This window comes from Aotus nancymaae, unplaced genomic scaffold (assembly GCF_030222135.1).
Source record: "Aotus nancymaae isolate 86718 unplaced genomic scaffold, 86718_ANA_hifiasm-v0.15.2.pri h1tg000014l, whole genome shotgun sequence".
NCBI classification, from domain to species: Eukaryota; Metazoa; Chordata; class Mammalia; order Primates; family Aotidae; genus Aotus; species Aotus nancymaae.
Genome location: NW_026988425.1, coordinates 123,469,487 through 123,494,458, shown reverse-complemented (window position 1 = coordinate 123,494,458; position 24,972 = coordinate 123,469,487). Strand labels below are relative to the sequence as shown.

The window sequence follows — 24,972 nt, the reverse complement described above, 5'->3', positions numbered from 1 at the left end:
TAAATAAATTAGCATAACTTCAAAAATAATAATATAGGAAAATTAAAGACTAACCCGCCTTATATCAAAAGATGCAAAAGATTTTGAGCTATATGTATTTTAAAATTTTATCAACAAGAAGTCCTTCTCTCCAAAATGCAAGAACCTTTAGATATTAGAAAACCTATGTTATTACATCAAATTATACGCCCCCAAAACCAAATTTATAGAGTAAATAAGAAATTTTAATCATATTAGCAGGTGAATAAAGAGCATATGATAAATCCAAAGTCATTCATAGTTTTTCTAAACATCTCTAAGCAAGCTAGGACTAGAAGGGGTAATTAAATAACCCAATAAAAGGTTATTTGTGGGAGAAAAAACTCTAACAGCAAACATCACACTTTACGGCAAAACTTAAAAATTATTTCTTTTAAAATCAAGAATAAGGAATCAAGAACATCCTTAGAGTCTGCTATAACTGCTTCTTTTCAATAATATATTGCATTTCCAGCCAATACAAAAAAGACCAAAATAAAAGGCATTAAGAATTGAAAAAGAAGATAGACATACGATGCTAAAGAAGTATAAGAGCATGATGTCTGCAAATGAATAGCAAACAAACCAATTCGGTCCTAGTCATAAATTTATCTATATATGAGGCATTGCTATAGAATAGTGAATGTGTCAAAAATCAGTGTGGTAAGTATAAATGATGAAAAATTGGTGCTAGGCTATCCATACAGGAAAAATACAAAAATTATTTCCATACCTCACATCACATACAAAAGATTAAAAGCATAAAATGTCAAGATGAAAATTTCAAACACTTAGGGAAAAAATGTAGAAAACAGCTTTACAATTTTAGGATTGGGGGATTTTTTTAAAGCACTATACACGAATATAGCTCTTATAAACACTGATGATTGTTACACGTTAAAGTCAAATGATTTGTATGAACAAAAGAAGTGAAAACGTGGGAGAAGCCATTTGCACTAGATAGATCTAGCAGACAATGAAGGACATGTAGACCATATAAAGACGTCTTACGAATCAATAGAAATAGGTCTAAGACATAAAACCTGACAGTCAAAAAAGAGTGAGGGCAAAAGATAAGCATACACTTAACATCACTAATAAGCAACAGGTACAAGTTAATATCATAATAAATTGTCACTTCACACTGCACTAGAATGGCTGAGAAGATACTGAAAAGGCCAAGTGTTCACAAGGGGTGAAGGTGGAAGGCCTGGCAAACAAAAACAAAACAAAACCGTATAAAATGTTGGTGGGAGGCCGGGTGCCATGGCTCACACCTGTAATCCCAGCACTTTGGGAGGCTGAGGCGGGCAGATCATGAGGTCAGGAGTTCAAGACTAGACTGGGCAACATAGTGAAACCCATCTCTACTAAAAGATACAAAAATTAGCTGGGCATGGTGGCTTGTGCCTGTAATCCCAGCTACTTGGGAGGCTGAGGTAGGAGAATTGCTTGAACCAAGACTCGGAAGGTGGAGGCTGCAGTGAGCTGAGATTGTGCCACTGCACTCCAAACTGGGCTACGGAATGAGACTCCATCTCAAAAAAAAAAATGTTGGTAGGAGTGTAACTTGACACAAGCTCAAGAGCAGCTTGGCAATAGTCCCTGACTGCTCCATTTGAGTCTGGCTAGAGAAACTCACACATGTGCCTAAAGAGGCACTGTCCAATGCCTGCAAATCTCAAAGAACTGGAAATGAGTGAATCAAGTCTACATACATCCACATGGTTGAATCTCAAATACGTAATGGTGCGTGATAACAGCAAATTGCATAAGGACAGCTAATACTGCTTATCCAAATCATGAAAGCCCACAAAACTCTACACTGGTTATGTATATATACATGTGTAGTAGAATTATGAAGTCATACAACAGCCAGAAATCCACAGACTTTTATTACTTCTGGGGAGAGTGAGAAGGAAAAGACATAAGGGCTTGATATGGCTTCTGAAGTTTCCTCTTTCACAATTTGAAACAAGGTAATCGATGGTGAATTGTTAACACCTCTGGGAAAAGTGGGGAGATTTTGCCTCAGATATAACTAGTGATGGCTGTTGGGTAATACTTTTCATTACATAGGTGAGAATGTGAGTATCAGAGGGCACAAAGAGGAGAAAGCTGAGTCAGGGAGGTAAGGGGACTAGAAGGCAGGAATTAATTTATACGCTGAAATAAAATGCAGATCAAGAAGAAATGCCTATAAGGACCACATATATTCCACTGATGAAACAAATGCAAATCCCAATTCAACAGAATGAAAAAAAATCTAGCAACCTATCGCATTCCTCCATACTCACTGTAGACCCTTTTAAATGACATTCAGTTCAGTGTTGATGAAGTTCATTTTTATCCTCCAGTGAAAAGTATTTGCCTTATTTCAAGGTTAATTTGCAGCACCTCCCTCTAAAACAATTATACTTATTTACCCACGGAATAAATGGGTTCATTTATAAAAAAGTTCAGAGATGCTGAATCTCTGCATAAAACAGCATCTGCTATATGTAGTGGAGGAATACAATGGGACTATGAACTCTTCCAGTTCATTTAGTCCATAAAACAAACTATTAGATGGCTATTATTTTTCTCATTTTACAGATAGAGAAATTGAGATTCAGAGAGCTTAAAACCTACCTGTACAATCACTATGCTGACAAGTTAGCATGAGCCACAATTCAAATTCAGTTTGCCAGACAGCTCCAAGACCCATATCCTTTTCCCTATACCCTAAGGGGTAGATCTTATGTCTAACCCTCCTGCTCCCACTGTTCTATGTGGGTTATACTCACCATACACATTTTATTTCCCCACAAAACTATACATACAATAGAGTCAGTCAGACTAGAGGAATATACCTTTTGAACCAGTAATTGTTCTCATAGGAATGATTTAGAAAAAGATAATTAAAGTGGCAGCTCCAGATCAAGGAGGGGAAAAAAAAAATTAAAAAATTAAAGAATAAACTAACAAGCAAAATCCTCCACATCAGGGACTAAACCCACTTTACAGGTCAGGAAACACCTGCATACAGTAAGGAACCTACGTAAATTCATAGTTATGGTGGAGCCAGGATCTGAACCCAGGCAGTCCGATTCCCAAGCAGGCACGGTTAATGGTTATGCTACTGCCTTATAAGCCTTTTTGAGACCCACAGTGAGAAATACATTTTACCTCATGATCCTGTACACACACACAAAATTCAAACAACTTCTACAAAACAGTGTTACCTTAATATGTAGCAAAAACTTTAAGATGCTGACTTACAGTCATGAAATTCTCATGAACCACGATTTTAAAAACACACAATGCTTAAGTGCTTCAAAAATACAGCATTTATTATAACAAAGTAGCAAGAAGAAAAAAACTAAGTGGAACTAACTACATGTTTAGCAACCAAGCTGAATAACTATGAATATAAACAACTGCTATCTGGAGAAAACATATTATGTTCATTGCTTGGAACCATGAATACTACTTATATATGTTGGAAATATAAAAAAAATAAATAGGTTAAGGTAATAAGGATATGGGCAATTATGTTTTTATTTTTAATTTTATAAAAACTTTTATTTTTCCTTACAAACTGGGGTAGTTATGAGACCCAATAATAGCTACCTTGCTTTTATTTTCTTGGCAGCAAAGCAACTCACTGTGTTTCTTCTTGCATATCTGTTCCAGATCATAGTCAAGTTTTCCAACTCGTTTTACTAAGCCAACAAAATTTTTCTTACCAAAACCAATAAAATCAAAACGAAACAAATGCTCCTTTGTTTAAAAACGAAAATCTGGAATCAAATAACAGATGACGTTAACGAACAAAACTGTGCAAACACATCCTAAAGCTACACACATTGAAGCGTTACAGAAATAGGCTCCCTGGGTTCTCCCTTTCCCCATCCCTCTACAATGTGCCTTTGGGTCTCAGACTCTTATCCCGGGAGTCCCTCTGAATCCACCTCAGATTTCAAGAGGATGGGGCTGGGCCACTTGGCTGAGATCTGGCCCTGTTCTCCTCATCCGCCAAAGCCTCACAGTACTGTGCTGGCCAGTCCTTGGGGTCTTGATTATGGACTTTGGCCACAAACTTAAGAACTTTCATCTTGCTGGTTTCCAGGTTGGTGCGTGGGCCCCACTGGAATTCGTAGTCCACGGGGTCGGTGTGGGGTATCCGCCGGTACTCCAGGTAACGCTGTCGCACAAAGTCCTCAGTGATGAGTTTCTTTGGATCTCCGAAAACTAAATGCTTCTTAGTAGGGTAGACCCCTAGCCGCCGCAGAAAGTCCCAGACTTCAGTCTCCTTGATGGTGTTGCCCTTCATAAAGATGAGCCCTAAGACGATCATCAGGAGGCCCGTGGTGGGCGTGCCTTGGTCGCCCCTCACCTCGGCATCCTCCTCCACGGGCTCTAGGGTGTTGATGAGGATGTAAGTGTTGCTCTTGGGTTCAAGTTCCACCAGCTTGTACCCGAAGACGTACTGGAGGCGCTCGGCCGCCAGTTTGAGGAGGTCGGGGAATATGTCCTTGTAGTCCCCGACGACGTGCTTCAGTATGTCGGCCCGCTTGATCGGAATCTTCTTCTGATCCTTAATCAGCAAGAACTGCACCAGCTCGGACACTTTCAGCTCCAGCTGCTTCTGGGTCCTGGGCCCCACGGTGGGAGAGGCTAGAGAACGGCGGGCGCCCTGAGGCGAGGAGCCCCGAGCCCCTTGCGAGCCGCCCGGCCCGCGGGACGTGCTCGGGGCCTCCTCGGCAACGCAGTCTCTGGGGGCCCGGGAGTCTCCGCCGGCCTGCAAGGCCCCGGGGTCTCCGCCTTGGCTCGCGTCTCTGACCCTCTCGGCGTGGCCGCTAGAGCGGCCCCGGTTCCTCGGTTTTTGCAACATGTCACCGGCTGCGGGCGGCCGGCTCCGGCGCAGACTCCAGCCGGCAAACACCCTAACCTGCAAGCAGCCGCGGCGGGAGTTGCGGGTCGACGCAACGAGCGGACGCCAGGCCCTGGGCGGGGCCACAGGAGGGGCGCGCGGCGTCGGCGGAGACTGCGCGCTGCGTCACTAAGCCTGCGCCTTGCGTCGCGGCGGCTGAACGGTGCGCCTGCGCGGCTGCAGCGGGTACGAAAACAAACAGCGTTTTCCGTGCAACCTTGCCGGTCCGGGCCATGATTTTTAGTATAGTGAAGTGTTCTTACCAAACCATGCAAGCGGAGAACGAGAACCAAAACCCCTAAACAAGTGTATGGCTGAATTCAGGACCACACAAGCTCAGGGAAGTTTTACAGACAGTATGATGCGTTTCTAAATCGGGAGCATTTGTAAAGATCTCAAAGATCAATGTGTCAGAAAAAAAAGGTGAAGAGGAAGGTACGGCCGTGGAAGTAAAGTAAAAGCATTTATTTCTACACAAAATGTGGAAGGACATAAAAAGCCCCAAGGGTACTTAGTTTTCGTCCCTCCGCCCAATTTCATACTCTCCAACCCATTACCCCCATTTACTTACCCTAGTGCCCCGGGAAGTCTGTTAAAAACCAAAGTCTGCGGCAGGCTTTCCTCGCAAGCAGGACTTCAGTTTCACTATTTCCGTATTTACATTTTTTGCATTAAACTCTAGCTAGACAACTATGAGAAAACAACACAAAACATGTCAGTATTAAGTAAATGTTGTAGCTTTGTCAAGTGAGTTTATCTTTTGGAAAACACCACTGCTTTGGGCTCACAACCACAATTTTAGCAGAAATGGGGTAAGAGGAATGCCGCAAATAGAAACGTGCACTCTCAAGAGATTACCATTTAATTTTGGGCATCACTGATCAAAAATTGCAATAATGTGGATCTCTCAAATTTCTTAATTTGTAGTATATTAGCTTTAAAGAAAAGAGAACACTGGGGTACCATCCCTCATAATCTGTGATGTGTGCAGTCTCTATATTTTAATTGTGCAACTCAAGCAGCCAAAATGAGTCATTTCATTAACTGAAACCATCAGCAATCTGCTGCCACTACTTCCACAGATCTTAGCAAATGTGTTTCTTCTCTATTTATTGACTTGCAAAGAAGAAACTGAATTTCCCTGTCTTTTTAAAGCTACCCAGAAAGTGGATAAACTCTTCAAAGAACCAAATCAAATTGATTTCCTCTTTAATGCAAATATATTCAAAGAACACATTATCTGAATAATAGCATCAAACACAACCTTATTAAAATTTTGTTAAATGTTAGTAGCATAACACTTTTGTTTGTAATTCAGTAGGAAAATGCAATCTGATAATGGCACTGGAACTGCAATACTAAATGTAAAATCATATTCCATGAACTAATTCAAGTATGCTAGAATCTGGTATGCAATGAGTAATAACTTACTGCTCCACACGAGATCCAACTATATCCTCAGGCATCAATCTTAATGACAAAGGCCTACTATGAAAAACAAATACATTATCAAGGCATTAATTTTTTTTTACAATGAGAAAATTCATCTGCTTCAGTTTCCTTGAAAATTAAAATTTGGACTTAGGTTCATAAAAGCTTCCTGCGTCTAGAATTCTGCAAAAATTGAGTCAAAAAGGTTCAGCGGCCAAGATATAAGGGGGAAGCGGAAAATTAGATAAAAGCTATTGTCAACAATTGGGCTGGTTTTTCAGTGCTCTTTCTTGCTAAGGTATTCATTCACTTACATTACCAAGCAGCCCACCAGTCAGGCTACCCCTGTGACTGTGAAAATCAGCAGTGTCCTTCAGCAGCACTCCTACCTAGATAGCAGACTGTCATTACTCAAAATAGTGGAGAAGAGATGTGAGTTTTTAAGTCTCAAAACACCTCTCTACAGTCTGTCCAGAGAAATGCAGGTGAGAAAATGCAGCCATAAAATAAGAGTATTAGAATGAAGTTTAGGCACTGCATGGAGAAGTCATCCAGACCCACATTCCACCTTGGATTGATACTGGAAGACGTGGATGTCTGGGAAGAAATTGTGGTGATAACAATACTAACATTATTAACAATAAATATAACTGACAACAGCCAATGATTATATAGTAGTTCCTGCTCCCTCTCCACATCTGCAGTTTCACTTTCTGTGGTTTCAGTTACCCACAGTCAACCACAGTCCAAAAATATTAAGATATTTTTGGAGAGAAACCACAATATAATTTATTATACCATATTGTTATAACTGCTGTACTTTACTGTTAGTGTCAACTGAAGGATGATGAGGTTCATAAAGTTGGAAAGAAGAGCTTTAATTCTCATAAAGTGTTGCAGTCTGCAGGGCTGCCATTCCAACAGGCTGGGAAGCACAACCTCATGCCAGAAACAGACACTTCAAGGGAGGGGAAAAAGCAGCAGGAATCTATGCAGAGTGGGGTGGCCAAATATATAGATTTAATAAGGTATAGGAGGAGTCACGAATATTTATGCAAAGAGAAAGGTGCACATGAGCAATTGCACTTCATGCCTCTCCATGGGACCCATGTTCCAAAATTGGCAGTGTTCGCATGATCCAGGGTAGGAGTTTTCGGCCCTCTGACATGAAAAGGTGAAGCAGGGGACATGAAAACCCTGCCTGCATATCTTCCATAGACTGGCCACAACCACTCCATGGTCGGTGGTCTTTTATCAAGAAGAACTGCTGGTCAGTTGTGCCAAAACTGCAAAAGGGAGGGACAGCATCAGGTCATGATACCAGTGGTAGAGTCTTTTCAAAGGGCTGATTTCTGTTTAGCTCTTAGGGAAGAAAGCCTATTGGCAGTTAGAGGGGAAGAAGGTTTTCAAGGTTATTCTGGGGTCCCCTTGGCCAAGAGAGGGGGTCTGTCCAGTCAGCTGGAGGGCTAAGATTTCATTTTATTTCTCATTCATTATTGTTAATCTCTACTGTAACTAATTTATAAATTAAACTTTTTTTGAGATGGAATCTCACTCTGTTGCCCAGGCTGGAGTGCAGTGTCACGATCTTGGCTCACTTACAACCTCTACCTCCCGAGTTCAAACAATCCTCCCATCTCAGCCTTCCGAGTAGCTAGGATTACAGGTATGTGCCACCACACATTTTTTTTTTTTTTTTTGAGATGGAGTCTTGCTCTGTCACCAGGCTAGATTGCAGTGATGTAATCTCCGCTCACTGCAACCTCTGCCTCCTGAATTCAAGCAATTCTGCGTCAGTCTCCTGAGTAGCTGGTACTACAGGCAGGCACCACCACACCCAGCTAATTTTTGTATTTTTAGTAGCGACAGGGTTTCACCATGTTGGCCAAGATGGTCTCGATCTCTTGACCTTGTGATCCGCCCCCCTTAGCCTCCCAGAGTGCTGGGATTACAGGCATGAGCCACCACTCCTGGCCTAAATTAAACTTTATCATAGGTATGTGTGCTGATTAATACTGAGTGTCAACTTGATTGGATTGATGAATGGAAAGTATTGTTCCTCGGTGTGTCTGTGAGGGTGTTGCCAAAGGAGATTAACATTTGAGTCAGTGGACTGGAGAGGTAGACCCACCCTCAATCTGGGTGGGCACCATCTAATCAGCTGCCAGATTAGCTAGAATAAAGCAGGCAAAAGAATGTGGACGGTCTTGACTTGCTGAGTCTTCTGGTCTTCATCTTTCTCCCATGCTGGATGCTTCCTGCCCTTGAACATCGGACTCCAAGCTCTTCAGCTTTTGGACTCTTGGACTTCTACCAGTGGTTTGCCAGGGTCTCAAGGGCCTCCAGCCACTGATGGAAGGCTGCACTGCTGGCTTCCTTACTTTTGAGGTTTTGGGACTCAGACTGGCTTCCTAGCTCCTCAGCTTGCAGGTGGCCTATTGTCGGGCTTCACCTTGTGATCATGTGAGTCGATCCTCCTTAATAAACTCACCTTCATATATACATCTATCCTATTAATTCTGTCCTCTGGAGAACCCTGACTAATACAGTATGTGTCTACATATAGGGGAAAACGTTGTGTATTTAGGGTTTGGTGCTGTCCACGGTTTCAGGACTCCACTGAGGGTCTTGGAACACATCCTCCACAGAGAAGGGGGTCCTGTTACACAAAGTGAATGGTGGGTCAGACCTTATTCCAGGTGGCTTACAGGTGTGACTTCACTTAATCCCCACAACAAACCTAGGAGGCATGTGCACTTACTATGTTTCTCTTCTCACAAATAAACAGGCACAGGAGAAGATTATTAAGTTTTGAGGTTCTACAGCAAGTAAGTGATAGATCTGAGATCTGAACACAGCCAATCTACACCCAGAGACTGGGCTTTTAACTGTATACTGATTCAGAGCAAACAGAGAGATGGTGTCCTTGAAAAAGTAAGGGCTTTGGGATCAGATGAACTAAGATCGGAAACCTGTATGACGCTGGGAAAGCTACTGATACACCTCCGAGTTTAAGTCTCCAGGTCAACAAAATGAGTGCTAATCCTGGCATCAAGGGATTAAGTGAGATGGGTTTACCAAGTACCTAGCACAGGGCCTGGCAGGGTAGTTGATAACAGTTTGCTTCGTTCCAGGGATTTCTGTTAAGGAAAATATTTGAGGACTACACATAGTTGTGTATACTGTAGGGGAGGCAAAACCTTACCTCCACTCTTGAAGTTCCAGCTGGACCTGAGACTTAAATTGACATAAAACAGATTAACAGGAGAAAAGCATTCAAATTTCATAAAAGTTTTACATGACATAGGAGCCCTCACTAGGGAAATGAAGACCCGAAGAAGTGGCGAAACCTGAACGCTTTTATATTTGGTTGAACAAGGAGAGGTAATTGTGGGAAAAGTAAATTATGTGGGGAGGATAAAGGGAGAAAATTATTTTAACAAAGTTGTTGGTACAGAATGCACTTGGCTTTGACTGTTGAGTAATGTTTCTTTCCTCTTGGTACAGTGAAGCCATTTTTCACATGGGAGTTTTTATCTCCTGTTTTCAGGAAGAAAAGAGGAAACTGAAATGCCCTTCATGCATCTGCTATTTTTCAAGTGCCTTTAGCTCAAAGTAATCCTTATGCCAAAGTGGCATATTTTGGGCAGCATATTCTGCCATCCTTCAGTAGAATGATGAGAAAGATGTTCACTGCAGTGAAATACATGTACACAAAAATCAGAAGGGCTGGAAAGAAATATATACATATCCAGGTGCTATTAAAGTTAATTTGCTTTTAAAAATAAAATCAATCCTGATTTTCTTGCTTGGGAGATGAATGAAAAATATATTTTCAATGCAGTTTAACTTCCAAGTGACACTATGCCATAGCAGCCATGTACATTCACATGTTCAATAAATTCAGTGTGATTTGAATATGGCATTTATGACTTTCTGTTCAGGCAGTGAAGTAATAAAGACAAGTGGTTAAAAAAGAAAAACATTTTCAAACACTTTATGTTAATGGCCTTCATGCTTTTATTACTAGACCCAAAGAAAAAATCAAAATTCTTTGAGGCAAAAACAAAGCTACCTAAGATTTCAAGTGCAAAGAACAAGGAAATGCCTACTACCAGTTGCTCTTTAGCTGTTTGTAGTAATTAAATGTTTTATTTCATCTCCTCGATAGCAAATGCCTGCCAAGAAGCTCTAATCATCTTTATTATCTACTAGATTCTCCTCTTCATTCATGGTATTTCTTCTGAACCAGAAAAAGGCTTTAATTTTTCTGACAGCAACACAGTGCTAAAAGCAGGTGAGGACTTTTTAGGAAGAAAGGCAATGATCAAAGCATGCAGCCATCACAGATGAGCCATTCTCTACCATTTCCAGTGGAAGACAGTGGGCCAATGTGAGCAAAAGAGTCAGAGGGCAAATACTGTGTTGGTGGGTAGACAGCAGGAAAAGCAATCCAGACATCTTAGTGGTTGCAATAAAGTTCCTTGTGTCTGCATACTTACAAGTTATATACATTCATTCATAGCAAAGATCCCTCCTGCTTAGAGCACACGGTAGACTACCTAATAACACTTTGTCCCTCATAAATGAAATTTTGATGAAGCAGCAACAGAGATTTCCTTGGCAGGTGGAGAGGTGGGCCTTGGTAAGATAGTGCTTGCCAAGCATTGCAGCCATTTGGCCCAGAAGCCTGGTCTTAGACTCTTTTCCAGACATACATCTTCCAGTTTTCCAGGGCCCCTATGGAAATCATTAAGGCCTATTAAGTTATAAAATTACAAACATCCAAGGTCTTGATAGTGGTAACTGAGATTCTTTGTTTGCTTGGTTTCTTACCCCTGTGTTCTGTATCCTTTCCCTTTAGGAACAGCCTATTCCCATCTTTAAGAGACTTTGGTATAGGGCTCTGCCTTCATTTCCTGAGTGCCCAAGATTCAGGCCAGACACAGTGACTGGTTCAGAAGTTCAATCAGCATCTTTTCAGGACATTCAGACAGATTCTCGCTCCCCTGAGCTAACAAGCTGAGGGGTGATGGAAACCTAGCCACCTGTGCCCTTGCTTCAGAAAAACCTGCCTCAGGGTGAAGCCAACTCAAAAAAGATCTAAGAGATGGGAAACAATCTTAATGCTGCCATCTGAATCCATGGATGCTGAGTTCAAGATCAGAATCCTGGAGATAATGAATTACTAGAGAATCTCCTTTTGCCTAATCTGCTTTGAGTTGGTTCCTTCACTTGAAAGTGAACAAGGTCTGGCTAAATCAGTAGCTTAACCTATTATTCGGGGGAAAGAAGGTAGTAAGAAATGAGACTTTATGTTTCAAAGCCATGGAGCTAGGGAAGATTAATATTACCAATGAGGAGTTTTGAATGTAATGAGAGGTGAAAACAGTTTGACATTTTTGCTATGTTTCTCCCCAGTGTTCTGTTGTTGGGCAATGTGCTCATCATTTTAGTTGGTGGCAACAAGGGTAAGGGAGAGACAAATTATGAAGAACTGTCCTTTTCCAAATGGAAAGTACAGAGAGGCTGGGCGCAGTTGCTCACGCCTATAACCTCAGCACTTTGGGAGACTGAGGCGGTGGATCACTTGAGGTCAGAAGTTCCAGACCAGCCTGGCCAACATGGCAAAACCCCAGCTCTACTAAAAATACAAAAATTAGCCTGCCTGGTGGTTGTTGCCTGTAATCCGAGCTACTTGGGATACTGAGGCAGGAATCGCTTGAACCCGGGAGGCAGAGGTTGCAGTGAGCCAAGATCATGCCACTGCACTCCAGTCCAGCCTGGGCAACAAAGCGAGACTCTGTTTTAAAAAAAAAGTAAAAATGAGCTAACGGGTGATTTACCTTTGCAGAAAGGAGTTTTATACAACTTGGAATATATATATGTATGTATTTTGAGATGGAGTCTCATTCTGTCACCAGGCTGGAGTGCAGTGGCACAATCTCGGCTCACTGCAACCTCCGCCTCCCGGGTTCAAGTGATTCTCCTGCTTAGGCCTCCCAAGTAGCTGGGACTACAGGCATGCACCACCATGCCCAGCTAATTTTTGTATTCTTAATAGAGACGAGGTTTCACCATTTTGGCCAGAGGAATATAATTTAAAGTAGCGGTCCCCAACCTTTCCAGTACTAGGGACCAGTTTCATGGAAGACAATTTTTCCACAGAAGCTGCGCAGTTGGGAGGATGGTTTCAGGATCCCTGCCTGCACAGTTCACAGTAGGGCTCACATCCCTATGAGAATCTAAGCAGTTCACAGTAGGGCTCACATCCCTATGAGAATCTAACGCTGCCGCTTATCTGACAGGAGGTGGAGCTCAGGTGGTGATGCTCACTCCTCCGCCACTCACCTCCTGTGGTACGACCAGGTTCCTAACAGTCCACAGACTGGAACTGGTCCACAGCCTGGGGTTTGGGAACCCCTGCCTCAAAGCCGTTGCTACTCTAAAGTAGCTATCTTCTCCATATTTAACCCAAAGCATTTCCCCACTTGCTATACCAAGCAAGATGACAGACAACAGAAACCTCATTCTTGTAGGCTACGCTTTAGCCTAAAGTAGAGATATATGTGCAGGACAGAGGTATGTCCACAAGGAGAGCTGACAAAGCTAATACCCAGAAAGGGACAAGGCAGATAGGCTATGAGAAAACTGAACATGTCGAAATGGAAAAAAATAACATTAGAGAAAAAAATAAAAATATTCAAGGCAGACAAGAAAGACCCTATATATGCGTAACTGGTGGTCTTGAGGGAGCTAACCACCATCGAGAGAGGAACAGGTGACTGCAGGAATCCTGGGGAGATGGTTTACACAGGCCCTGCGTCTCTGGTCCCACCCCCACCCCACCGCAGCTCCCTCCCTGGGACCAATAACCAGAGCAAGCATGCTTTCAGGGCTGGAGGGGAATCAGAGGCCATGGGTTCTCCAAGATCTGCGGAAGACAGAGCCAGTACAGGGTTCCTCCGTCTCTGAGATGCAAGTGAGAGCTTAGCAACTTCATGTGGAGAAGAGGGCTTGCCCCTTCCTAAGGCCTGGGAAAAGCAAGGACTGTGTGGTACTTGTGGGGTCTGTGGGAAGAAGCCCGTGTCTCCCTTCTGAGAAGGTCCACAGCTGTCCCCTTTCTGAGAATAGTCCTCCAAGACCCTGTCCCAGGCTGTCGTTCTTCGGGGGAGCCTCACAGGCAGCCCAAGTGCTGCCAGGCCTCAAGGTTGGGAGAGCCAGCAGTTTGGCTCCCGTGAGGCCTGGGCTCCGAGAGGCCCTTTGTAGTACTTCAACAGGCATGTAGACAGGGTGCCCTCTGATGCACCGTGGCCATAAAAGCAAAACCTGCTGGGCCTCTTGCTTCTTGCCAGCCTCACTTTTCCAGTGACTCCCAACAGCGTGACCCACAGACCCTATTCCAGTTATCCCACTGGATATCTTTGGCCTCTTTTCTGCAAATTGGTTGACCGCAGATGTATAAGTTTATTTCTGGAGCCTCAATTCTAATCCATTGCTCTACGTGCACTGGTTTCCCGGGGCTGCCATAGCAGAAGGCCACAGACCGGGCGGCTTCAACAACAAAGCGATTCCTCACAGTTCTGGAGGCTCCAAGTCCGAGAGATGAAGGAGTCGGCATGTTTGCTTCCTGCTGAGGCTTCTCTCCTGGGCCTGCAGATGACCACGTTCCCGCAGTGTTCTCAGCGGGCCCTTCTCTGTGCGCAGACATCCCTCGTGCCTCTTCCTCCTTTTACTGACTATAAGGACGCCAGTCCTATTGGATCAGGGCCCCACTGTAAAGGCCTCATTTCTTAATTCATTTAAAGAACTTATCTTCACACACAGTTGATGAGTCTGAGATTGAGTCTTTTAAATTCTGGGGGAGACGCTGCAGCCCATCACAACATATGTCTATGTGAGCCACTGCTATACTGCCTGATGGCTGGTGTTCGTTTTCAAATGAGAAAGTGTAAGTCCTCCAGTTTTCTTATTTTTCAGAATTACTGTGGCTATTCTGGATCCCTTCTGTCTCCATATGACTTCTAGAATCAGCTTGTCAATTCCTGTTAAAAATTCAGTTGAGATTTTCATAGAGCTTGTTTGGAGTCTTTAGATCAATTTGGGTAGCACTGACATCTTAAAATTAAGTCTACTGGTCCACATACATGGATTGTTAGTTAATGTGGACAAGTAAATTTATTTCTCCTCCAAAAAATGATTTTCACCAACTTTATATCAACATGAGAACTGATGTAGTATCTTTCTACCTGGAGGGAGCAAGAAAGTCAGGTGGTAAGTCCTTTGTACATGGGCAACTGATTTCTTACCTAGACTTTGTTTTGCTCACCTGGACCAAAAAAAAAAAAAAAAGTATTGAAGAAATGTGATAATTGCTTTCCTTAGTATGCAAAACTGTTAAAATGAGTAAAGCCTGTGCTCCACTAGAATTCTCACATTTCCATTTTGATGTATCTGCATTTCACAGTAAACCCCCTAAGTTATGTATGTATGTGATCCTGAAGTACCATGATTAAAAACCTCTTTTTCTTTATAAATCACCCAGTCTCGGGTATGTCTTTATCAGCAGCACAAAAACAGACTAATACATCATCCTAACTTGAATGATGCCTATCCTCAGCCAGTGGTCCACTGTGAGTATCCATCAAGGAGTTTCCTCCCACTGCACACTGGACCTCAGGGGTTATCACAAGCTCCCCACCACTCTTCAAATTGTTCCTTGTTTCCAGCAAGTCATCTCTTCTCCACACATCTCATGAATTCAGTATTTTAGATGCCTGCCACATTGCCTGTCGCTGATCCTTGACTCTTGAGACCACACTATGTGCTACAATGTTGGTCCTGTTTGCTTGGAAGAAGACAGGAAGTTATAACCTGAGGCTCTAGAGGACTTCAGGCATACCCATCTGTTCTTGTTGCCTGGACTCCTGCAGCACATCCAAATCTGCCCTCTAACCGTTTCTTGGCTACAACTGGTCTCAATATGGTGATGGCCAGGGGACAGATGAGCTTTGAAAGCCTCAGACCAACCAGCCAGATGTTCTCTTGCCTCCAGTGGTCACTGATGATGCCTGGTATCGGGGTATGTCCAGAGGTTGACGCACTGTTGGTCCCCGTGGCCTATGACAGAGGCCCATACTCAGCACAGGGAGCGGAGACCAAAGACCAGGGTCCGGCAAGAATCTATGGACCAAAGGTTAGGCAGTCTGGAGACAGGCTGTACCTCTGGCAGACCCCACGGTGAGGAGCAGCTATCCCAGGCCAGAGTAGGACCACTGGCTGATCTGGGGGCTCTGGAGCAGATCAGAGGGAGCATGTCCTGCCCACTTGAAAGAGAAGTTGCAAGGTGGTACTGAGGATAATTCAGCTCTACTTGATTCTGAAAAGATTATCCCCACCCTCACCATGAGGAGAAGAGACATTGTAGTTTGCCAGTGCAACTGTGGATGGAAAACAATCCCACCCTTCTGCCTCTATCTCTTCCTTTTTTTTTTTTGAGACAGAGTCTTGCTCTGTCACCCAGGCTGGAGTAGAATGGTGTGAGCATAGTTCCCTGAAACCTCAAGCTTCTGGGCTCAAGCGCTTCTCCTGCCTCAGCCTCTCCGGTAGTTGGGATTACAGGCATGAGCCATCATGCCTTGCCCCATCTCTATCAATCCACCATGGCCTGGTGTGGGTAGGGGCAGAGGGGGTTATCATAGCCTGCTATCACAGCCTGCAGCCGGGCCCAAACCAGCACTGGGGAAACTCTACACCCGCCAAAATGATGCAGCACAGCAAACTCATGTGCAACCTCAGAGGGACAGTGGTTTGAAGGAAGGAGACAGCCAAATTCTAGAACAGATGGCTACTACGTAGCAGAACTAATAACAGAAATGGAAATAGACTATATAATACAAATAATGAGAACACATAAGGAGATATTATCAGAGCACAAAAAACGCTGCTAGAACAGAAAAATGCTTGATTTTTTTGTTTTGTTGTTCCTGGATCCTAAGAGAAACTCCAAATGCTTGACTTTTTCATTTACAAGTTTAGTAGAGGTACTGTATAAGAGAACAGCCCCACTAAAACCCAAATTACTATTTTAGGAAGATTAAATGAAAGATGTATCCCACGACACAAGACAAAAAGTTAATGAATCAAGAATCACGAGTTAAACAGGAAGACATGGAGGGTGGATGCAGGAGGAGGCATCCCAGATAAATAATAGGAGTTGAGGGAGAAAACAAGTGTGACAGAGAATAAACAAAGAAATGCTGAAGCAAAACCCAGTCTTAAGATTGAAAGGGTTCTGAAAACGCTGCATTCAGACACATCCTCGCAAAGTTTCTGAATTTCCAGAATAGAGAGAAAAATCATATAACCTTCCAGACAGGAAGAACAAGTTGCTTTTAGAAATAACCAGTCTAGGGGTCAGGGATAGTGGCTCACGCCTGTAATCCCAGCACTGGGAGGCGGAGGTGGGCAGATCGCTTGAGGTCAGGAGTTGGAGAACAGTCTGGCCAAAAGGTGAAACCCCATCTCTACTAAAAATACAAAAATTAGCTGGTGTCGTGGTGCGTGCCTATAATCCCAGCTACTCAGAAGGCTGAGGCAGGAGAATTGCTTGCACCCAGGAGGCAGAGGTTGCGGTGAGCCAAGATTTGCCACTGCACTCCAGCCTAGGCGACAGAGAGAGACTGTCTCAAAAGAAGGAAGGAGGGAAGGGAGGGAGGGAGCCAGTTTAATATCACTCTGTCAAAGAAAAGGAAGAGAAAGAGAGAGAGAAAGAAAGAGGGAAAAAAAGGGAGAAAGGGAGAAAGAGAAAGAAAGAAAGAATGGAAGGGAGGGAGGGAGGGGTGAGGCAGGGAGGGAGGGAGGGGAGAGACAGGGAGGGAGGGAGGGAGGGAAGGAAAGGAAAAAAGGGAGGGCGGGCAGGTGGGCGGGCCAGTCTAACATCACATTTCTCACCTGCAGTCATGGAAAGTAGTAGATCATGGGCTAACATGTAGTGGCTAGGGAGAAGAAAGGACTGATGAAGAATCCTCTACCAGGCAACTACAGAGAAATCAATGACTGGACCTGCAGCTTCCCTGCATGAGCTCTGCAAATACTCCAGGATTCGCTCACCAAAGAGCCCGATCAAACTAAGGGCCCAAGGGAGAAGACAGAGTGCAGTGACCAACAGTGAGAATGAATCTCACAGTATTGATTTTTACATCTCCATGCACAATGATAACGTGAATGTAAGTCATAACACAATTGTTCTTAAGGATTCTCGAAATGAAATAAGGACAATTTTAGTTAGATCCTAGCCCCAAAGCATCTCAGCATACTCCAGGAATAAGGAGGAGACAGGGGCGACGAGAGTGAAAAGAAACATGATTCCCAGCGTCTCTCCTCCAGGGAATCAGGTGGGACGAGATGAAAACATTTAGGTAGGAAGGTGTGCTGGTGATTCAGCTATGTTTTCTCAATTTCAAATCCACTGCTCCCTGACGCTAGAGTGAGGGGCTCCTTAAGCTGTGGTTTTCTTTCATTAGATGGTGTTCTATTGGGATCTTCCAATAAGAGGCAATGGAGGGAGCCTGAAAAGTGAGGAGAGGAGATGAACTTGCTTCTTCCTTTTCGCTTGCTCTCCCTGTCGGTGCCAGCCTGGCAGTGTCCCTGCCCTGGGCTCCAACCTCTCTCAGGACTCCCAAACCAGCTTTCTGGTGCTCTCTCCAAAGTATGAACAATAGCAAAGCACTTCCCTGAAGATACGAAAAAGACTAAAAGAGAATACTATATACAATATTTCCCAGTACATTTGAAAACCAGAGAAAATGGCCAAACTCCTAGAAAAACACAAACCCAGAAAAACTGATGCAAGAAGAATCACAAAGTTGAAGTAATTCCAGAAGCTTCTGAATCTGGGATTCCAAACTTTCCCTCCCAGAAAACTCCAGGCCGAGATGACTGCACTAGTGAATTCCACCTAACATTTAAAGAAGAAATAACACCAGCCTTAAATAAACGCTTCCGGAAAAGCAAAAGAGGGGCTAATCCCCATTGTGTCTTACGAAGGAAGTGTAGTCTCCATATGAAAATCTGACAAGGACATTTTGAAAAATGAAGATTAGGCCGGGTGCAGTGGCTTAGCCTGTAATCCCAGCACTTTGGGAGGCCAAGGCGGGTGGATCATGAGGTCAGGAGTTCTAGACCACCCTGGCCAAGATGCTGAAACCCTGTCTCTACTAAAAACACCAAATTAGCCAGGTGTGGTGGCAGGTGCCTGTAATCCTAGCTACTCTGGAGGCTGAGGCAGGGAATCAGAGGTTGCAGTGAGCTGAGATCACACCACTGCACTCCAGCCTGGGCAACAGAGAGAGACTCTGTCTTAAATTAAAAAAAAGAAAAGAAAGAAAGAAAAATGAAGATTAAAGGCCAATCTCCCTCATTAATATACAATAAAAAATCCAGAACAAAACATTAACAAACAGAATCAAGAGATTCAGCATGAGCAAGTAGAGTTCAGTTGAGCAAATAAGGTTGGTTTAACATTCAACAATCAATCAAGATAATTCACCATATTAGCAGAAAAGTCATATGATAAAATTCAGTATTTATTCATGATTTAAAAAGAAACTAACAAAACTTAGCAGGCTGGAAATAGCAAGGAACTTAATCACCACACACAACTTGCATTAAACATCATATGTGAAATAATGAAAATGTTCCCTCAGAGATAAGAAATAACAAAGCGGCCATCATCACTTCATAGTTTCACTGGAAGTCTCAGCCAGTGCAATTAGAAAAAAGAAATAAAACTTATGAAGACTGGGGAAAAATCCCAAGTTATCTTATTTTTCAAATGATGTGATTCTACATGTAGAAAATTCAAAAGAATGTAAAGTTAACAGACTAACTGGATTTATCAAAGTAGCTGGATATAAGCTGAAACAGACATACATCAGTTTCATTTCTATTTTCCAATAACAAACGGAATTAAAGTAACAGCATATATGGTGCATCTTCTCAGACAGATGCAACGCAATATCCCCCTGCACCAACATGCCCTTTTGTGCCATAATATGGGTGGCTGAGCCTTCCATCAAGGGACAGAGACTATCTGTCCACCCCCTCAAATATGAACTCCTTTTGTGACTTGCTTTGAACAATGGAATGCAGCAGAAGTAACACTGTCTGAGTCCTGGAGCTCCGGCTTCAGAGGTGGCACTTTCTGCTTCCGTCCTCTGGCCATGGTCCCCACTGTAGTGATCTCCCTACACAGACAGAGCTCAGCCCACACCACCGACTGGGGATGACAGGAGAGGCTCAGCAGCCAGCATCAAAGTTCCAAACAGAAGAGTGACGCCATTTAGACCATCACGTAACAGAGTGTCCTATTTTTAAAAGTATTTCTTCTTTCTTGTTCATGGCTGTTCCTTGTCTTGCCTTTAGCATGAGATAATAGTCTTTGCTCTTTCCCTTCTACCTGGCATTCTCTGGCACAATGTTTCCCTTCTCTAATTATGTGTTTGTTTAGAAGTTCCAGAGACTAAATCTTCAAACAATTCAGGCCACTATGGGATTCTCCCCAACCTGGAGATTACTTCCAAGCTGCGGTTAATTTGCAACCGGGCTGCACCCAAGATGGCACCAACCCATTTGCCAGATGGGGCAATAATTCAAGATAGCCGTCGGAACAAGTCACGTAAACTGGCACCTCCTCATCCCTCCTGCCTGCCCCTCATACCGAACTCCCCTTTTTAAGCCCTGACCCTTGACCCAAAAAGCTGAAATGGTTTCTTTCAGGCATTATCCTTGGCCATTTCCCCATGGAATGGGGAAGAAAGCTTTTGGGATAAAGTCATTTTCCTTTCATCCTGTTCTCAGCTTTGCAAGCGGCAATAACCATGCCTGCATTTGGTTACAACGGGGCTGCTCCAGCTGCACTGCCACCACAGAAGAGAGTCTAGGCAAGACCAGCAAAAACAGAAACACCCATGGAATCCCGAGGAATGATCAACTGTTGCTGTTTAAGCAATTGCCTTTTGAGGTGGCTTGTGGCACAGCAACAGATAACCAAAACACCATACTCAATCACAATACCACACACACGTTTATTTTGTTTAAAGTAGATATATATCTAATGAAAGATATACAGTGCCCCTACTCAGAACATTATAAAACAATATTGGGAGAAATTAAATAAGTCCCAAATACATGTTCTTAGCAGACATGCTATGGTAAAGATATCAATATTCCCCATATCAATCTATAGCTTCACTATAATCTCATCAAAAATTCCAGCGGGTTCTTTATACAATTTGTCTAATTTACTAAAAAACTCATATGAAAATGCAAAGGGCCCTGAATAGCAAAACAAGTCTGAACAACAAAATGCTGAAGTTATAGATACCAACCCTTGTTTATAAATTTAGAGTTATTAAGACAATTTGATATCAATGCAAAAAGACCAACTAGATCAAACAGAGAATCCAGAAAGTGACTCACGGATAGAAGGCTACTCACTGGTCACAAAGGTGGCACTGCACAGCAGTGGGGAAGGGACGGTCTTCTGAATAAATAGCCCATGATTAATTGGATATTCTTACAGAAAAAAATGAAACCACATTTTTTTTTTTTTTTTACAAAAATTGACTCTCAGTTAACTGTAGTTCTAACTATGGATGGGAAAATAAAGCTATTTAATGATAACATAGGAGAAAGTCTCTGTGACCTTGAGGTAGGAAAGGTATTTTCTTAATCAAGACACTAGAAAGATCATTGAAAAGGCAAGCCTCTGAGAGTGAGAAACACATACTATTGTGTGTGTATATTTGTATATGTGTGTGGGTGTGCATATCCAGTCATGTGCCACATCATGCTGTTTTGGTCAAGTCTGGGCCACGTATGTGACAGTGGTCCCATTCGACTGTAACGCCCAGCATGGTGCTCCTGTGTCCCCATCATCACCAACGCTTGGTGTTGTCAGGGCCTCTGCACTTGCTGTTCTCTCTGCCTAGAAAGTTCTTCCCACATGGCTCACTCTCTTGCCTCCTTCAGGTCCCCAGCAATGCTGAGATCTTCCCTCATAACTTTAAATTAAGTATAGAAATTAACAGTACAATATTTCTACCCTACCTTTTCTATGTTTAGGTTTGTTTAGATGCACATATATTCACCACTGTTTTACAGTCACCTATAGTATTCAGCACAGTAACGTGCTATACAGGTTAATGGTCCAGGAGCAACAGGCTGTACCCTACAATCTAAGCTTGAGTAAGTACCCTCTATGATGTCTATACATGTCCATTTCTCAGAACACACCTCTGTTGTTCAGCACGTAACACATGACTGTACATGTACACGTGTATGTATACATACATATGTGTATCTCTGCCCAACAAATCAAAAGTAACTTGATAAAAGGTTCATTTCCTGAACATACAAAATAAATAAATAAGAAAAATGAGCTGGGCGCAGTGGCTCATTGCCTGTAATTCCAGAACTTTGAGAGGCTGAGGTGGGTAGATTGCTTAAGCTCAGGAGTTCGAGACCAGCCTGGGCAACACGGCAAAACCCCGTCTCTACAAAAAATTAGAAGAAGTTAGCTGGGTGTGGTGGTATATGCTTGTAGTCCCAGCTACTCTGAAGGATGAGGTGGGAGGATGGCTTGAGTCTAGGAGACGGAGGTTGCAGTGAGCCAAGATCATACCACTGCACTCTAGCCTGGGTGACTGAGGGAGACCCTGTCTCAAAAAAAAAAAAAAAAAAAGGAAAGAAAAAGAAAAATGTACGTAACACAATGGAACATAAGGGTAGCACAAAAAAGAGCATCCGATGTCAAATAAACATGAAAAGGCACTCTGCCTTATTGGCAATCAAGGAGATGCAAAACAAACTATCATGAGACACTGTGACTTGCTCCCCTGTGGCTAAAATGAAAATGACTGACAACACCAAGTGTGGGTGTTCATGGGGAAAACCAGGAACACTGCTGGGGTCATGTCAGCTGGACCAACCACTGTGGGAAATGACCTGGCATTACCTACTAAAGCTGAACCTACGTACCCCAAAATTTCACTCCTAGAGAGTGCACAAAAAGATATGCTACGAAGCTGGTGTGGTGGCTCATGCCTGTAATCACAGCACTTTGGAAGGCTGAGGAGGGTGGATCACCTGAGGTCAGGAGTTTGAGACCAGCCTGATCAACATGGCAAAACCCCGTCTCTACTAAAAATACAAAAATTAGCCAGGCATGCTGGTGGGCACCTGTAAACCCAGCTACCCAGGAGGCTGAGGCGGGAGAATCACTAAAACCCAGGAGGTGGAGGTTGCAGTGAGCCAAGATCACACCACTGCATTCCAGCCTGAGTGACAGAGCTAGACTTCATCTCAGAAAAAAAAAAAAAAAAAAAAAATATATATATATATATATATATATAATATGTAAGTGAAAGTTCACAGCAACATGATTTGTAATAGTCACCAAACTGAAATAATCTAAATGTCCATCAACAACAAAACGCATAAATGCAGGATATATACAACGAAACACTATACAGCAATGAGGAGGAGGAACTACGGCTAAATGCAGCAACATGAATGGATCTCAGTCCTTCACTGTGGCACGGGTACCAGAGGGACCCACATGCAAGTCCCTCCTCAGCTCGTCACCACAGTTGTCCTCAAAAAAGTCAAAGTCCTTAAAATCCCCCATCAGTCTGCACGCAAAGCAGCCCCTGCTGCAGCTCTAACCTCACCTCCTTCCACGTGCCCCGAGGGTGCTCTCCTGAGCCATCACTGCTCGCTGTCTGTCCCCTGAGTACCCCTGGCATGCTTCCACCTCAGGGCTCTGCACAGGCCGTTCTCTCTGCCTGGAAAGTTCTTCCCCTGGGGAATCACACGGCTCACTACCCTGCCTCCTGAGGGCCTCAGGGACGATACGCCCGTTCCCATGAATCTATATTAAAGTAGCACCCCATGCCCATATGCCCGGGTTTTTGAACCAGTTTTACTTTTTCACCTTAAAACTAATTTCATCTGATATATGATGTATCTGCCCATTTTGTATGATCAATCACCCTGCACTAGAATGCAGCTTTGGGAGGATGAGAATTTCACCTCCTTTATTCATTGGTATATCCCTAGGAACCAGAGCACTTCCAGCACGGAGAAGGCACTCAGTGCAGTTCTGTTAAAAGAATGGCCATGTAAGAAGACAGAGACGAATGCTGACTGACACTGTCTGTGTAGACGGAGCTAGTCTACCCGTGGGCCTCACCGGTAGGTTCCTCTTCCTCCCCAAACCTGTGATTTTCTTTATCTAGGCTGTGAACGTCTACAGAAGGGATTTCTTCAGCTCCTGCCAGGGCACTGTTGAGGCCAGCAGCCGGTGCTGTGGGAGACAAGGGGAGCGAAGCCGAGGAGGCCAATGGAGATGCGGCCTTCCCTTCCCTTCTAAGGCTCGCACTTAATCCTAAGTGACAATCAGTGTTCACAGAACATGCATGTGCACCCCTGCAGTTCCAGCCTCCCTTGCAGCTGGGATGGGCCATCTGCCTGAGTCTGGTGAATGGACATGGGAGTGGAGGGGGTGTGTCCCCTCTGGCCTGAGGCACTCCCCATGAGGTGCCTCCCCCATCCCTTTCTTTCCCCTAGGCAGCAATTCTGGGAGCCATGTCTCATTACCTCCCTTCCCACACAGAGGAAAGCTGCCCTGAAGAGTCATCCAGTCCACAGTATGCATTTGTGACCAAGAAACAAACCTTTGCTATGTTGAGCCACTGAAATTTCAAGGGTTTTTTGGTCACTGCAGCATAGACTATCTCACACTGATGATCTTCCGTCGGCGCGCCGCTCCTGCCTTAGCTGTACTGGGCATCCCTGCGCTCCGATGTCTAACCCAACCTCTGTCTGCTACTGGGGTCAGAGGGACAGTTTCATAGCTGCACAGGCTCCACTTGGGACTCTGAGGGGGTTCGTGCTCATCACAGGCTGTAAACCACTGCTCTAGTTTTCACCCCATCCACATTCCTACCTTCGGAGATATCTGGTGACACTAATTCCTGAGACTTCCAGGGCCCTGAGGCACAGATCGGCTTGTATCTTCCTGCCCACCTGGAAGCCCAGCTCTCACTCAGCACAGTGGATGAACAGAAACAGAAGCCAAGCACACAATGACAAGCTTCTTGTGCTTCCAAAACGCTTGTAAGCGACAGAAACTCTACTCCCATCACCTCCAAAATGCTGCTGACATGTCCCATCTATTCACCTCCTCGTCGTGAGTTTGAATCTTTTTTCTTTTATTGTCATTTTAATGGTGCTTTGGGAGAAATAGTGATAATAAATATTTAGTGATTATCAATTTATTTTGAATGTTTACTGTAACCATTGCTAAGAACAGCAAAACTTTTAGGTTTACATAGGGTTTTTTTCCTTCCAAGAAGTTCAGAGTACATTTAAAATGTCAGTTCAAAGAACAAAAGAAAAATATTATTATTACCATTTTAAATTAGATAAAGCCCTGTGAAGTCTGAGAAACTGCCCCACCAGCGAGCATTTGCCAATGCTGGGACACAATCCAGAGCTCCCATCTCATGATCTGATTTTCTACTAGTGCATCCTCAGTGCTATCG

General features: G+C 43.6%; 2 protein-coding genes across 4 annotated transcripts in view; both read right to left on the bottom strand.

The window, feature by feature from the left end:
• The window catches only part of ENTREP2 (endosomal transmembrane epsin interactor 2), a 399,634-nt gene that overhangs the window by 106,840 nt on the left and 267,822 nt on the right, over positions 1–24,972 (bottom strand). The gene's annotated exons all lie outside the window — the stretch shown is intronic.
• NSMCE3 (NSE3 homolog, SMC5-SMC6 complex component) lies at positions 3,330–4,909 on the bottom strand. Its single transcript, XM_012472480.3, has one exon. It carries the CDS (start codon positions 4,892–4,894, stop codon positions 3,980–3,982), a length of 915 nt encoding a protein of 304 aa, XP_012327903.3. The 5' UTR covers positions 4,895–4,909; the 3' UTR covers positions 3,330–3,979.

Coding starts and splice junctions, on each gene's coding strand:
- NSMCE3 (XM_012472480.3), bottom strand. CDS start 4,894: ATGTTGCAAAAACCGAGGAACCGGGGCCGCTCTAGCGGCCACGCCGAG.